Consider the following 16,702-nt stretch of genomic DNA (forward strand, 5'->3'; position numbering starts at 1 on the left):
TTCAGACTGATATTGTGAGACACATATAAGTGAATTGTTTTTTGACTTTCAACTGATCTTAACTGAAAATGTATGTCTGTATAACTCTTTTATTTAATAGTGTTGTAAACAAGTTTTTAACACCATCAGAGACATTCATGACTTCAGCTGTCTAGTTGTTTTCTACATTTTGTATGGTATTCAGATCACAGATGGCACCTTTAGGGATACGCTCAAGAGTAGTAAGCCACTCCAACAGCAAGACATGCCAGCACAGCAAAGGAACGGGCAACTCAGTACAGTCTGCATGCTAGATAAGGATGTATTTGCATGAACAAGTGTCACCGGGACTAAATCACGCAACCCTATCCCAGAGAACTTGGTACAGTTACCCAACAAACACATTTTCCAGTGCTCGTGGGTGGGAAGCCATTGAAGGGTTCATGTCCTTGTTGCTGCACTAGCGGCTCCTACTGGCTTGTCATGACACCTGCATGGGGTGAGGTGAAATCTGGAGGACATATGCCACATGGCTGGAGATACCAGAGAACAACAGTGGCAATAGCAGTGAGAGGAGTGTAGTACAAAAGAACCTGTTCTTCCAGAGTGGACAGGACATGTGTCAAATAAAAATAATAAAAAGGAGAGATAAAGAATGTGAGCATTGCTATATTCTGCTGCTGTACAGTTGTATTTTTTTTACAGAAGATTAAAAGCTTGTTTGGACCTCAAATAATCAGATTCAAATAATGACTGATAGTTACAAGCAAACCAATGGCTTCTAATTGGTCTATGTGTCAAGCAAAACCCTGAAATCAGACACAAGAGGACAAAAACATGTCATGAGAGCTGCTCTGTGATCAAAGTGTTGTGTTTATAGGTTGCCAAGACACAGTTGTCTGGCTACAGTGGACGCCTGGTGATTTACCTCAACAGCAGATTCTCATGAGTGTCAGAGTGTGTGTTTCATCTGAGAACAGATCGGCACACACACATACATACATGTACAGTACACACAGTTTGTCAGCCACACTATAGAATAGGAATAACACCTTGAGTGCGCTGCGTGTCTGGTTATCCTCCACTTTTGTTTTCAAACTAAACCGGCAACAGGGAGGAATTTCAGGCAGACGGCAGGTTTTTAATGTTTTTTGGATCAGAGGTCTCTGTTGGGAAAATCCTGTCTTTTTTCTTAGACCAAGCAGAGAGGCTACGATGAAGGCTGATGCTTTGTCAGTGAGGGAGTGCACTTGGATGTCAGAGGAGTGCCATCTGGTGGATGAGCTGCATGGAGACTCACAGAGGGAGAGCCTGTGTTTACCAAACATCTTCAGGTCCAAAAAAGTGAGGCCACTCACCAGGATTCAGACTGGACCCACTTACCAGGTCTACTATACAGCCAGAGAGCTTCTGCTGGAAGTTCTGGACAGAGGAGCCGTCCGGGAGCTGATCAGGAGAGCTGCTGGTGTGAAGGCAGGAGCTAACCGTCCGTCACACATCCAGAGCAGAGAGCAAAGTGCAGATCTCTCCGACGGGGAGTATGCCGAGGCATTAACATGGTTCTCTATAGTCCTACAGAGCGGTCTGTCTGTAGGAGAGAACAGTAGCGGCTTTGGCTCTGAGCTGACCCTAAAACTGGATGGATGGCAGGGCATCCTGAAGAGAAATAGCTTCCAGACCAACCTCCTGTCTCTGACCAGACTGGAGGATGGAGACAAGTTGGAAGCCCTCTCTGCTTTCTGTAACCACTTAACCAGGCGGTACCAGGCCTTATACACACCTGGTCAGAACCTGGCTGTGAAGAAATACAGACTTTCTTACCAGCAGGGTCCTTGCTGTCTTCATCTTGCCCTCCTCTGCGACATGAGCTCGGGGTTCATCTGTAACATGTATCTATACTGTCCGGAGCAACTCCAGAAGCAGAGTAGAAAACCTGTAGTTGAGCAGGTGGTCGGACACCTGCTGAGACCTTTCTGCAGTCACAAACACCTCATTCAGCTGGACAGCTCTGCTTGGATGGAGGGCAGACTCACAAACATCTTCTCCGGCTTTGGGGTCGATATTAAATTTGTTCCAACTATTAAAACTCCAGTCACAGACCAAACATCACCTGTAGTGGGGATGCCACATCAGCAACACACATCTGAGGACTCACTGTCTCAACTAGTAGCCCACCTGCAAGGCTGGACCGGACCTGCTCTGTTTCCTCCGTCAGACCTGAAAGGATCAGTGGAAGATGTGTTTCTCCCGGGCCTCTGGGCGACGTTACACATTATCTGCATCAACACATTTGTGCTCCACACTCTGCAGAACCAGGGCTCAGGCAGGCAGGTCCACATGACTGACTTCACCAGGACTCTAGCCTCTCAGCTGGCTGTGGACAGCAGCATCACTGTGCCTGTTCTGCCACAGCTGAACAGCACTTCCTATGCAGAAATGAGTTTTTCTAAGCAAAGGTTAGTCTTGCTGTTTGTTGTAGTGTGTCAATCCAAGCTAATAATAGGCTTCATGATAAAACAGACACAAAAAAGGAAAGCCAAAGCAGTGGTACAGTGATGACTTTCTATTTTGGAAAGCATTAGATCTTTAAAAATAGTTATTTTGAATTCAGTGTATTTCAGTGCAACTTTAGCTACAACAAACAATGAAAAGTGGAATTGTACTCTCTTCAGTTACAAGAAGTATAGTATATGCTATGTGATATTTTGACATGGTATAGTTAACATATTATGTACATAGTGTAAGTGAAGGGTAAGAAGATATAGTACGTAAAAGGTAACAGCATTATTCCATTAATAATTAATATGGCAGTTATTTTTTCAATTAATTGATTATTTGTTTAGTCAGTAACTTTTAAGAAGATTGGGAAAAACCCATTCACTTCCTAGATCTCAAGGTTTTACCCAAAGACCAGTCCAAATATATTCAATTTACAATTATATAAAACTGAAAAAGTCCTCACATTTGAAAAACATTTTTTTTTTTTGCTTGATAAATTACTTCAACAATCAATGATCAAAACTGTTTTAGATTAATTTTCTGTTTATTAACTAATCTGTACAGCTATAGAAAACGTAAGGTTTTTGATTTCTGTTCTGTCACTGGTCTTGTAGGAAAAATACTATCAGCTGTGCTTTGGTGATGGAAAATGAGAAACCAGGCTGCAGATCTGCAAAGAGGCTGCAAAGGTGGAACAGAGCAGGAGTGTGCGGTCTGGACAACTCGGGCAACTCCTGCTACTTAAATGCTGTGTTACAGTGTCTGTGTTCCACTGTGCCCCTGGTGGAGCACCTCCTTAATCAGGACACTCGTAAAGAGCTGGCCAGGTAAGACCACCCACCACCTCTCTTTATGTCTTGTTTCCCCAGCGGTTTAACCTCTGTTTACGCAGGTCCAGGTGCCGGGTGGCCGAGGTGTTTGTGCGCCTGCTGGAGGAGATGTGGATGGGAAGGAGTTCCAGCTGTGCCCCCGTAGAGGCCAGGTCCGTGCTGTGCTCCATCCTCCCCCAGTTCAACAACTATTCCCAGCAAGACGCACAGGAACTGCTGCTCTCTCTCCTCAATGCACTCCATGATGACCTCAAAAAGGTTCAGCAACATCTATCACATTATGCATTCACCAGGTACCTCTGTAGGAAATCACTTCACCTACAGAAAGAGTAACTCTGCGTGTTTATGTTTACAAGGTTGCAAAGCGTCACATGCGCTCCTCGAAACAACAGCCGAGACAAGACCAGAATAGAAACTGTGCCACTGCAGCTGGGGAGTCTACCATTGTCTCGCATCTGTTTGAGGGCCAACTGAGCTACATGACCCTCTGCATGCACTGCGATCACCAGGCACACAGCACACAGACCTTCACTGTGTTGTCACTTCCAATTCCAACACACATCAAGTGCTCCATTCAGGTACCCTTTTTAACAACTTTGCACTATTAAAAACATCATCCAGACTGTGTGCATGTAGTGTTTTAGATATTGATGGTCTTGCCCTTATTATTCTATGCTTTCTCACATTGTGTCTCATTGTATTGTGCAGGATTGCCTGTCACTGTTCTTTGAGCAGACTGTCCTGACCGGGGGAGAGCAGATGCTGTGTTCAGTGTGTGGGCTGAGGAGAGAAACGACAGTCCTCACCTGTTTGGACAAACCTCCCGAGATCCTCATGTTGCACCTGAAACGGTGGGTAGAAACGCAACATTATCTGTTAAGGTAACACGTTATTGTTATTGTAAGGGTATGTGTTTAATAGAGGAGTCTTCAATCTTGAATCACCACTGATACAACCATCTTACCTAAAGGTCCCCTTAGAAGCTGGTCCGGGGCTTTCAATCATGAGTTAAAAACCGCAGTTTAAAGTATTGTCTCATCTAATCATTATTCAGTGTATGACTTACAGTTGAGTCTATGATAATTAACAAGTCATTAGATTAGCTATGAACAGGAGAGTCTTTTTCAGGCTCATCAAAAACAAGACAGTTCATGAATTATTTCTTCATCATAAGAGACTTTGGTTTGTTCTTCTGATAAACTTCTATTTTGCCTTCAAATAGTCTGCATTTGCTCTTTTTTATGCAATCATTATGCATACATGACCATTACTATGATAAACTAAACTTATAACTGATTCATTAAAACCACTCATTTAGGCGGCAGTTTAGTGGGCAGAAACCATTAAACCATCCTGTTAATGGGATAGGTCAGAGAAACACTGCCAGACACAGAAGAGAAAGCCAAGCTAATTTGATGACAGTTTAACTATGGATGTTTTAACTGTGGGTAAACACTCATGAAGTTATGGACCATTAAATGTTATAAGGAGTTCGGTCTAGACCTGCTCTATTTGAAAAGTGTCCTGAGATAACTTCTGATATGAATTGGTGCTATACAAATAAAATTGAATTGAAATTGAATTGAACTGAATTAAATGTTAAGTAAACAACAGACTAACAGACTAACAGTGCCTTGAACGTCTATCAATATTGAGCAACAGACCTTCATGCAATAATTCAATAAGAGCCTTGCATTCTTTATGCACCAACATGAGTTATGTATTCTATTATTAAGTGCTGCTGCATCTAAACACTGTGGATATACTGGAGAGCTAATGTTGTGGGTATTGTTGGCTGCAGGTTTGGTTGTAAAGGAAAGAACCAGGTGAAACTGAGGACTAACGTTATATTCTCCACGAAGCTCGATCTCACTCCATTTCTATCCAGCTCAGTACAGAACACTTCATTTTCTTCATACCACCTCTATGCTGTTGTGGTGAGTAAAAAAGTAAAGTAAAAAAAAATCTAATCTGTCACCAATTTATTATTTTTTGCTGCTCATTGTCAGCATTTCCAGTCACAGTATGGCAGTAAATTGCTGCAGCTTGCAGATCTGATTTTCTTATAAGGTCGCTACAGAAAATATATATAAATAAATTATATTAGTATAAAAATATTTGAATGAAATGACGAGTTGTCTGCAAAGCAATGGAGTTTTGACGTTTCCCACAATCTCTCTTTTCCATCTGCCAGTACTTTTGTTGTGTACTAAAATGTATGTTAACTCTTTCCTTCTCTAGAACCACACAGGTCATCTTAACATGGGTCACTATACAGCTCTGTGTCAGAACGCCCTAACCCGGATCTGGCACTGTTTTGACGACTCGGACGTCAGAGAGGTACAGGACAGCCTTGTGCAATCACCAAATGCCTATATGCTGCTCTACAGCTGCAAGCCCTTTCAAAAGCCAAACATCCATGGACTCTGAGCTCTCCAAGCAGGCCACATCAATCCATAATCAGTCTGACAACGTTATGGAAGTCCAATGCTAAATCGTGGAGTGTAACATCTTGTTTTTCTGCTGGCTTCTCCAAACCTCTACTCCAAATAAACATTCCAGCATTGTGTGCCATTATTATAGCCAACTGTTTCCATGTAATGTTTATACACCATATTGTCTTATACAGGTAGGGTTTCATTCAGTCGTTTGCCTGTACATACATTTTTGTGACACCACCGTAGCTGATATATCCTGAAACATTCACAGACACAAATGAACACACTAATTTGAAGCAATTTTAATAAATAGTCATATGAGTTGTTTGAGGTTAATATAATCGTTATATCTGAAACAACTTTTTTTTTTTTAGAGCATTAAGAAATAAAATGTACAAGTAAAAAACTGATTATGATCTCATGCCAGGCAATAAAACTGTACTCAGGAAGTAGAGAGTCAAATCCTGCCACCTCAGATCTCTGGTCCATTCAAAAAAAAAAAAAAAAAAAAAACACACAACACATCAGAATACGTTGTGCTTGCTCTTGTCAGTCTGTCAGTTAATGAGTCAGGCAGCAAAAGTTGACACTAGCGCACTTGTTAAAGTGAATTTCTCTTCTCTTCATATTGTACCGGGTCACAGAATACAGAAATAAAATGAATCGGATAAATCAAAATTCCAGCCTCTTAGAAACATCACTGGTATAAGCCAAGAAAGTTATGCCAATAATTTGTCCTTTAAAAATAGTTTTTTGTGTTTGAATATAATAATGTAAAGAGTTAAGTATGTTTAACATAGAATACATTCTACAACAAACATTATAGGTGCAGATAAGTTCTGTCACTGGCTGAACCGAACAAGACAGACAAGATCTCAGCATCAGTATCACTTTAGAGCATTCTGAGTCGCGTACTAATGTCTGCTGTTAAACAATGTGTTCTACATAAACAACTTAAATTGATTGCATATTGTGTAAGTGCAAGAATGTGGTTAATATGGACAAGCAACAATTTCAGTTTCCTATTCTCGTTAAGAAGAATGCAAAATTCAACACTCACAGTCGGTTCCATCCCCTTTAAGATCATGTAACATCAGAAGACTATAGAGTTAAACCCCTAAAACACATGGTTTGTCTTTATGAATATGGTGATACGACGATGGTTGCTACTGTCAAGAAGATAAAGAAATAATGATTTGGTCACTTAACAGATACCTTGCCCTCGAGTATTTACATTTTTGTATGTGCAACATCAGCATTGGTAAGTATGTACATGGCATCTAACTGTTAACCCTGGTGTATACCCAGTACAAGAAAGCTGAAGATCAGTTCTGCAATACGGCCATCCACACTGAGTGCAACAGAAATGACAGTGAAGAGCATCTGAATCAGCTGTCAACCCTACAACACAACCATAAAGGTATAGAAATCAGAGTAAAAGGAGCATCTGTTTAGTCTCTAGATTATCAGTAATACGAACAGACAGCATGTTTTAATAGGTATAGGGTCCTCTAGTAGCTGAAGCATTGCACAGTGTGCCTGCACTTTTCTCCGTTCTGCGACAGACGGGATCTCATAGCCTCTTGCTTTAGAGCGTCCTCGCGTGCGCATGCACGACTAGTTACCCCGCAACTACGTGCGCCAGGTCCTCAGAGCTGTGATTTTAAAAAGAAAAAAACAACCTCTAGGCTTTTGCGTCGCTGCCCTGATGGAGTGTTCCCTCTTTGTGTCCTACAGCTCCATCACAGGGTGGAGTAAAACAGGATGTAGGCAGCGGAGGACTTGACGGAAGAGGTGGAGATGTCAGACACCTCGTGATCATCAAACTTGTACCAGCGCTGTTTGAGGGCATTCTTACAGTAGGCTGTGTAATGGCCGCCATCCAGACCCCCATAGTGGTTCTGGTAGAGGAAAAGAAGAATGTTAAGTTTGTTTGAACAGCTAGATAATCATTATATTGAATACTTGTTTATAAAATACCTGGAGCTGCAGTTTTGAATGTCTACTTAACAAACACCCTCAAACTAGTTCTCATGTAAGCTTGCTTGTAAAAATGTGTTTTGGTCCAAATTAATTTCTTGAGAAGAAAACCTCTGTTGAGAAGACTAACTGCCTGGGCATGGGCAGTATGAACACAGGTTATTCAGTCTTTATTTTCATCAAGTATGCTACAGTAGAACTAATGTGTTATAGCCTTATTTATTTTAACTATTTATGGACCCCCCCACAACAAAAGGACCGACAGTTTTATGAAAGATAGACTAGACAAAAGTATAGTATATAGTATAGCAACAATAATAATAATAATAATAATAACACTACATTGCTTAGTAATGTATATTGTCTGCATCTGTTAAGGCTAAAACACACCGGTGGACAGCACCACGGCACGTCATATGACACTGTCCCTAGCACAGACAGGAAAGGAAGCACTGCGTCAATCACCAGGAGCTGGTCAGGCTTGTGGTAACAGCAGATCGACATCAATGACAAATAATCCTTTGTAACAGCAGGTGGCATAGTTGCCCCATTCAGCAGGACGTAACCTGAACTGTTTCAACTGTGAAGGCTAACTGTTTACTTTTCTCATTGCTGTAATGAACCATTATTGTTTTTACATTTTGTAAGCCTACAGTCTCTTGACTTATCCTGTAACAAATTTGCATTCATTTGTTTGAACTGTGTAAATACATTTTTAACATTCAAATACAGAATGGTTATTATGAATAAAAATAATTAGATTTTCAAATTTCACTTCTACTTACAGAAACTCCATAAAGGCTGTACTTCTTCAGGTTCTGTTTGGGTCCAATGACATACTGGGCCAGGTCCAGATTGTCTAAAGAGAAGTCTACAAACGTCTGCAGCTTCTGCTTCCATCTACCCTCATAGGAGAATCTGCAGAATAAAGCCAAAAAGATCAGTCCAGATTCAAATTTCCAAAACCCTTGAAATATTATAAATCTTATTTCTAGAATAGTGAAAGTGAGCACTGCAAAAAGTTATTTAAAAAAGGTTTTTACGAAGAATGACAAATCATTTGGTCTTGGTTTACATATTTCTTAATGCAAATTTCAAATACAGACCGTTTTAAGTGCACCAGGAGAATGGGTGGGACCTTCCAGATCTCTAGTTTCTTTGTAGAATCTCTGTGGGCCTTGCAGTGTCTGCAGAAGACCTTGTTGTTGTCAGTCAGCTTCTCTTCCTTAGAGAACAGTCTCAGACAATCCTGCGAAGAAGCATGAAATATTTTAGTAAAAAGTTACAAATAAATTTAAAAGAAACCTGTTACAGCTTCATTTTTATTTTTGTTGAGACTTTATAAGCCGTAATGATGAAGTCAAGAGAAAGAAACTGAAACTCATTTGATAGCAAAAAATAAAGTCTGGAACAGGTTAAAATAGTGTATAAATGTTCACAAATGCACTGTAGCTCATCAGAAACTATATATATATATATATATATATATAAACAAAGAACATTCCTGACACACGTCTGATGCATATGTTTAATGTCTGACCGACCTGCAGGGAGCACTTGCTGGTGGAGGCCAGAGGCAGCGACAGGTACATAAAGGTCTCAAATGTCCGTGACTTGCGATGGCAGGTCAGACACTGCACAGTGGACTTGAACTGCCCCTGGAACAGCGCTACAATGATGGACTCGTTCAGCAGTTTGTGTTTGCTCCAGGCCAGGTCGGCAGCCATCTGATCATCCAGATGGTCGTTTTCCTCCTCCTTGTACCGCTTCCTGTTGTCCGCCTGATACCAGAAACAGAAAAACAATATGATGGTACACGGGAACAACTGCAGCTTTAGGTGTAAGCAAAAACCTGCCGTCATGATCCCACTAAAGTGCAATGATTGATGGGGAATATACTGGTCAGAATTATGGAGACGGATTTTCTAATTTCTAATACAAGATAAACTTTGCACTCAGCACCTATCTAATCTCTTTCAGTCTCATTAGCATGCGGTTCAGCCAGTTCAGTCTTATTAGGATAGGCAGGAAGATATGAAAGGCAGGTTAACACTTGCTAATTAATATCTGGTCAATTAGACTGACCGATGTATCAATTAGCCTGGAGAGACAGCCTGATGGCAGACAGAACTGAACATCACACAAAAGGGACGTGATGAGATGGAGAATGTGTCATGAGAAATGCATGTCATCAGCTGTTACAACCTAATTGGCACCTCAGCCTTTAAATTTAAAAGAGTGAATAGCTTGATAAGCAAAATGGGGTGAATGTACTATTTCAACTCAACCCCAGATGGAGACAGTATCTCCAAAAGTTCTCCTAATAACCATCTTCTCTGAGACCTTAACAGTGGCATTCACAGGGAAGAATGTCTTTGAAAAATAATTTAAATAAAAAAGGTTTTGATGTTTCAGCAAGTTTAAAAATAGTAATGTAAATATCAAGCTATGAAATGACAATTCCTAGTCCTTTCCCCCATTCAAATGCACATGAAACCAATCAAATTAGTCAATACAGGCAATGAGGCATGTCTTGGGTCTACATGCACAGAGGTTCTGACAGAGCATCAGACCAGACAGATGCAGACACGCCACACTCACACTGCTGCAGGAGGACCAAGGACACACAGCTATTTACTTACTCTCTAATTTGCCATCAAAATGAAACCCGGTGAAAAAACAGAAAGAAGGAAAATGATAAAAGACTAAGTTTTTATTGTTAACAGGCAAATGTGCAACAACATACAGGGCTAGTAGCAGGCAAGCCTTAGAAGCCATGGTTGAAAAGAATATTATATAATGAGCATATTTAGATGTAAAAGTTTCTCTTTTCTGTTTTTTTGCACCCCTAGCTGATATAGAAACCTTGTAAAGACTTTATTTATGCCACACCTGTAGTTATGCAAGTTGCATGAAACAAGTGTCCACATTACCTTGTTGAGGTCCTCATGGAGTCCATCCATGAGGAACAGCAGCAGCTCCTGGGAGTCTTGCTGGTCATAGCCAGCAAACTGATCATTGATCTTGCCTATGGTGATCTTGAAGTCCCGCGGGCTGATGCACTTGTAAAGACCGGACCACAGGGCCTTCATGATGACACCGAACTCCTCTGCCACCTCCCCTTTATGACCAAGGATGTTGTACCTGGAAACGGAAGACAGCAGAGACAGAGATGTTAAACATTTCCTCATCCCTGATATCTTTATGGGAATTCCACTTTTCTGGGCTCCAACCTGTTGATGTCCTCCATGTAATAATTGTTGTTGAAGTACTCAGCCAGGGCAGGAGTGTTACACAGACTCTGCAAGATGGAGTTCATGTAGCACGTGTTGCCCATGTTACGAAGGCCAGTCAGTGATGCACCTAGACCTCCAAACGTAGGATTCAGGTTGCGAATTTTGGCAGCCGAAGGTCGCACAATCTCCACTTTAGAATAGACTTTAGCAGTGGCAGGTCTGTGAGGGGCAGAGTGGCACAATGAGAGAATACCAGACTTCTTTATTCAGAGACAAGACTAAAGGAAATACAATGTGTAAAAAATCCAAAGAAATTCAGTTCCCATGTGTGTGCCTTACTTGGTCTCCCTGTTGATGGTGGGTATGACAGCAGCAGTGGTCGGGGCAGTGGCCTTCTTCTGGGCCTCCTCTCTCAGATCCTGGCTGATATCAGGGGAGGAGTAGGAGCGTTTCAGTTTGGACTGCTCCCGCTCTCGTTCACGGTTGGGGTCCGGCTCAGCTGGTTGGGGTGGTTTCTGCTTGACTGTTGGCGGTGTAGAGGGTGGGGTCTGGGGAACGGTGACTTCAGGAGGGTACAGGTGAACACGGTTTGTTGGGGAATGGTAGTATCGGTAGGTCCCTGTTACTATGTCAAGGAACTAGTCAAAAAAGGGAGGGGTAAACAAGAAAAGATATAACACATTAGATAGAAAGTAACAATCTGCAAAAGGAAATAGCAGTTATTTTTTCATTTAACCTTTATCTTCAATAATTCCAAATTACTAAGCATATTTTAGATTAAAACATCCGGTACCTTCATCCAACCGTCTGGAAGACCTGGTACACTCCTACCCATCTCCTCACTCCTTGCTCGGGTCAGGGGCTCCCTCTGTGGAATAAACATACAAACACTGACTTCACACAAAAAATAATGAGCTTCATGGCAAGGGGCTTTTCTGAATCCTCTGACTTGTATACCAAGAGGGGTGGAATTGAGAACCAATTCAAAAAATGTCTGATCCATCGGAATTTATCAGGAATCAATAAAGTAATTGACAAAGAATCGGACCGAAATGCAGAATCAATAATGGTATTGGTATCAAATTCCATCTCTATATACCAAATGTTTTAGGAAAGATAATTGCTGGAATCAAAACTAATTTGAGAACGTCTTCAACCCCAACTTGTGTCAGTCAAATTCAGTGAGATGGAAACTTAGTTAACACAATATGAGTGAGTGTGAGAGGAAGGGTGCAGAGAGAACTGAAAAGGAAACTTTATTTGATACCTCTGCAATGTAATTCTGGGTAATTATATATTATATAGAAGTGTGTGGAGCCACAATTGCAGATAACCATTAGTCTCTGGGTCAAATGTGGATTAAATATGCAGCTGTATAAAAATTTTAGTACATTATTAGATGTTTTTATCTTTGGGGCTCTGCTCTTTAAAGGAGCCAAACAGCTTTGAATCCTTCATTTCATCAGATCAGATTGATGGGCCGTGTGATAGGATTTCACAAGTTTCCTTTTAGCAACAGATCGAAGACACTAGACTTTAAAAAGGACTCTAATGTCATCATCTGATCCGCACTCTGAAAAGAGAACTCACCTTAATTTCACTAACAATATGGTTGGGAGCAGGCGAGTCCAAAGACATACTCTTCGAGGGTGTATCAGAGTTCTGCTCCTTTCCCTTCCTCTCTTTCTCCTCCCACACGCGGTTCTCTTTGTCTTCCTCTTCTTCTGCCTTCTGCCTCTCAAGTCTCTTTTTGTCCTGATGTCCTTTGTCCTCCTCTTCTTTCAACTCCTTCTGTTCCTTCTCCCGCCTCTCCTCCTCTAAACGACGGTCCTGCGTGCGTTTCTCCTGCTCTTGCCTCGCCTTCTCCATCAATGCCACCGCCTCAGAGTGTATCTCACTTTGCTCTTCTTTCGACAGAGACGTGTTGGAGGTGTAGGGTGGTTTGACTGAGCGGTCAGGGACAACTGGGCCGTTCTGTGTGGAGTCCTTCGCTGACCCATTCTGGCTGGGCTTAGGCTCGTCCGACACCCGGACAGAGGGTTTCTTGGTACGGTCAAACTGGGACAGCAAAACAAAATACGAGTGATGTTTAGACACACTTGGAGTCCTTCATGTTTTGTATTCTCCATAGTTATCAGAGTAGATACAATACCTGTGGGAAGGCCTTGGCTGTTGCAGGTGACTGGCTGGATATGCCTGCCGCAGGGCCCTTCTTATTAAGGTCTAGCAAAGAATTTGTGGAGCCTGTGACAGGGTAATTGACAGTGTCTGGCAACCTGTCAGTAACCATAGAAGTTTTAGACATGGGGGGTTGTGCGGGTGCAACCCCGTTCACCTGCACAGGAGCTGAGACTTCCTGAGGCTCAGTTGTAACCTCTGGCTCTGGTTGAGGTGGGGTCGGAGGCTTTGGTTCCTCTAGGGATGGGTAGCTAAAGTTCACTGTGCAAAACAAATGAAAAATAATTAAAATAAATCTAAGGGAGAATCATTTCTCAGAAACATAAGACTGAAGAGTCCCGCTACACTGTACTTAACACAAGCCTTTACAGTGTTACTGGCAATAATCTTTCAGGTTAACCACTACAATATGCTTAGAAACTACTGTATGTATTTATCACACTTGGACAAAAACAGTACCCTACAGTAAGAAACCACAATAGCCGGTAAGTGATTGTATTTGTTGACCGTTGTTGTAGATGAGCGTTCAGGGAGGGCGCCAATCCAAGAACAATGTGTAAGGTTCAGATATAGATTTTGTGGTAAAAGCAGAATCTAAAATTGGAGTCTAAAGTATGACATTCTGAATCTGGGACAAAGCACCAGGGCGGTAATTTGCATGCTGTGCTGGTGATACTCACACAGAGGGAGGGTGTTAGTGATATTCTGTCTAGGTGGCCGAACTTTAGCGTTGGTTGTGTACATGGGGTAGAACAGCAGCCAGTTCTCGTAGCCTCCATCCAGCACCAGCGGTTCACTACGCAGGATGGTGATACTGTCCCACTGTAGTGTGCAAACACATTATTATGATTCAAAGGAAATTTCTGCTGTTGTTATTTACACTTTAAGAGTTACACATAAGTGAGTGCACAAAGACCACACACACACACACAGTTACCTTATAGAGGGCATCTTTGAGGCTCTGCAAGGTGGTGCCCAGTGTAAGGTCAGTGACAGAACTGAACCAGTCCAGCAGGACTATATAATCCACAAATCCACGTTGTCTCCAATGTTCTTTGGACACATCCGGCAGCTTTGCCTCAATCTGAGTCACAGTGATTCTGAAAAGTCATGACATTACAGTTCAAGAGGTCAGAGAGTTGAGATTCTTTCATTGTTTGACAGATAATGACACAAAAAAAAGGGAACAGAAAATCAAATTAAAGCAAATTAGAGAATAGATTTGTTCGTATTATCACTCCCAAAACCAGTATGTCTCCAAACCCCTTTCTCACCCTGGGGTAATGGCCTCCTCAGGCACACAGATGCAGGTCTGGGCTGGGACCTGAATGTGAGACTCCTCAAAGTCTCTGTGGCTGCGGGCGTCCATGACAATTATTGTAATCGTCTGGTCCTTCATCATGTTGAAAAGTTTCTCAGCTGTGATCCCACCAGCTGGCACCACAGCTATGAGATAAAGTCATTAAGTCAACACAAGACCAATAACTGTAAAAATCTATCACACTCCCAAAAATACTTAAAATGGGTTTAACATTATCGCAGCAAATTTCTCTTTTGTGTTATTCTGCTTACCTTTTGAGGTTGCATTCTTCAGATCATTCTGTTCTCCTTTTACCTGACATACAGACAAAGAAATTATTATGTCAGACTGGCCAAAGTAAAGGTTTGGTGTCTGCATCGTGTCAATATGTTTTAATATGCAAATACCACAACACTGTATTCATTATTTACCATCTCTACCTTTTTGCTGTCCTTCTTGTTTGCTGAAGATACTTTTGGAGAGCCTCGACCACCATCTTTCTCTGTTATTTCCTCCTTCCTTTTCTTCTCCTCTTGTCTCTCCTTCTCCTCAAGTTTTTTTCGAACCTCAACTTCCTCATACCTGTTTAAAATGGAAAGATAAGTCAGGTAAAAAAGAGAAAAGTGATTAGATCCTCACATTCTGATGTCCTTTCTTGCAGTCTTAATAAGGTGTGTACAATCTAAGACAACAAAGCCTCTAACCTGAGTTTAAGGCTTTCAGAGAGCTTCTCGGCTTCTTCGATGGCTTTCTTAAAGCTGTTTGGCCCAAGCATGGTCATGTAATACTCCTTTGTACATTGAAATAAAAGTTATTCAGAAATCACAAACTTTAATTCTTTAAAAAATTTAACTTGTCAACAAGTCTTTACATAACAGATACTAACCCCTCTAAGTTAGTTATAAAACACACAGATGTTACAAATGTCAATTATTAACTATACCGGTTGCTGCTTGAATTCTGGTCTTTTCTTGATGATGTCATATACTGTCAAGTACTTCATGTACAGGACATAAGACTTCTCCTCATCTCTGTCCAGACGACACTCCTCTGCCGCCTTGAAGATTTTGCAGGCACTCTGGACATAGCTGTAAGACAGCATATAAAAAAAATACTTTTATCACCACATGTGATTACAATGTCCTCGGTTCATGGGAGCTTTGTGGCATGTTAGCTCAGTCCACTCACTAAGTGATGCTAGAAAGGCACAGAAAAAAAAAAAAAAATCCTCTGTGTTATGGGAGTGTTTTCCAGGGCTTTTAGATGACTAAACCAAAACCACGGTTGTCACAAATAACATGAAACCTAATGTTACCTCCTGGTGCTCGTCTTGTCTGCCTTAATTTCAGCCTTTTTATTGAGGTCACCCAGAGAGGTGGACAGATACAGCTCTTTGACCCCGGTGGATACAGCAGGCATCTTCGCGGCTGTTCAGTCAGAGCTCACAGGGAGGCAACCAGTCAGTCCTGTACACCAGCTCTGGACATCTCTGGAAACATGTTTGTCACAGCAAAATACAGTAAACACACGCTGCCTCTAAAACAACAATCGCATTATTATTGAATAAGACTGGAATAACATTTAGTTTAAGTTAAAACCGGCTTCTCATATTATCCAGTAACGTCACCGCGACAACATTCAAAACAAATTGAGTTTTCACTTTCTGTTAGCTGCCGTGTTAGCATTTAAAAAAGGCCACATTTAGGATACGCTAAGATTAAAAACATGGCATGTCGATGATAATGTTGCTCTCACTGTTAGCGACCATTAGTCAGCTTGTGGATGTAGTTAGCTGTCGCAGTATAATGTCAACACCGACGACAACAACAAGTTTACAAGCTAATGTTAGCCGCGACATTGTGCCTTGACTGGATGCCTCTTGGCCAACTAACGGACATTTTTATTTAACGTGGCGCAAACAAAACATTGGTTTGATGTAACGATGTTTAACTAATCAAATGTTAACTTTTAGCTTTCGTTACCTTCCAAGTTAGCCAAGCAAGCTAACGTTAGTTAGCAAGCTCACGCAGTTACGTTGAGCGTTAGGTTAGCTTCAGTACATGTAGCCATAGCAACAATCACATCGAGCAGTAAAGAGGTATTTTATAGTAATAGTGCCGACACACATATATTAAATTAAATTACCTCTTTTTGATCCGTTGCTTACACTTCTGCTACTTTTTTTTTTTTTTTTTTTTGACAGCTGATTCCTGATTCCTTGTTCCTCCTCCTCCTCTTCTCCTTTTGGGTTTACGTCTGGGT

The 16,702-nt window shown here is 41.4% G+C and overlaps 2 protein-coding genes across 3 annotated transcripts; one reads left to right on the forward strand and one right to left on the reverse strand.

The window, feature by feature from the left end:
* The first annotated feature begins 882 nt into the window (after window positions 1-882).
* LOC127351562 (ubiquitin carboxyl-terminal hydrolase 2-like) lies at window positions 883-6,266 on the forward strand. Its single transcript, XM_051379220.1, has 7 exons — window positions 883-2,435; window positions 3,093-3,305; window positions 3,371-3,566; window positions 3,665-3,886; window positions 4,017-4,159; window positions 5,110-5,245; window positions 5,550-6,266. The coding sequence occupies exons 1-7, from the start codon at window positions 1,195-1,197 to the stop codon at window positions 5,736-5,738; spliced, it is 2,340 nt and encodes a 779-aa protein (XP_051235180.1). The 5' UTR covers window positions 883-1,194; the 3' UTR covers window positions 5,739-6,266.
* On the reverse strand, window positions 6,034-16,701 carry usp8 (ubiquitin specific peptidase 8). 2 transcript variants are annotated; one of them, XM_051379219.1, is made up of 19 exons: window positions 16,586-16,701; window positions 15,756-15,929; window positions 15,384-15,528; window positions 15,145-15,230; window positions 14,881-15,022; window positions 14,713-14,755; window positions 14,415-14,586; window positions 14,078-14,240; window positions 13,821-13,962; window positions 13,115-13,401; window positions 12,553-13,020; window positions 11,756-11,830; window positions 11,302-11,600; window positions 10,960-11,181; window positions 10,660-10,870; window positions 9,271-9,507; window positions 8,833-8,975; window positions 8,512-8,644; window positions 6,034-7,647 (listed from the first exon to the last, which is right to left on the reverse strand). In XM_051379219.1, exons 2-19 carry the CDS (start codon window positions 15,857-15,859, stop codon window positions 7,489-7,491), a joined length of 3,231 nt encoding a protein of 1,076 aa, XP_051235179.1. In that variant the 5' UTR covers window positions 15,860-15,929; window positions 16,586-16,701; the 3' UTR covers window positions 6,034-7,488. The 2 variants fall into 2 exon arrangements, with proteins under 2 accessions (XP_051235179.1, XP_051235178.1); XM_051379218.1 differs by having other exon boundaries at window positions 14,872-15,022.
* Between the last annotated feature and the right edge of the window lies 1 nt (window position 16,702).

Source organism: Dicentrarchus labrax, unplaced genomic scaffold, assembly GCF_905237075.1.
Source record: "Dicentrarchus labrax unplaced genomic scaffold, dlabrax2021, whole genome shotgun sequence".
NCBI classification, from domain to species: domain Eukaryota; kingdom Metazoa; phylum Chordata; class Actinopteri; family Moronidae; genus Dicentrarchus; species Dicentrarchus labrax.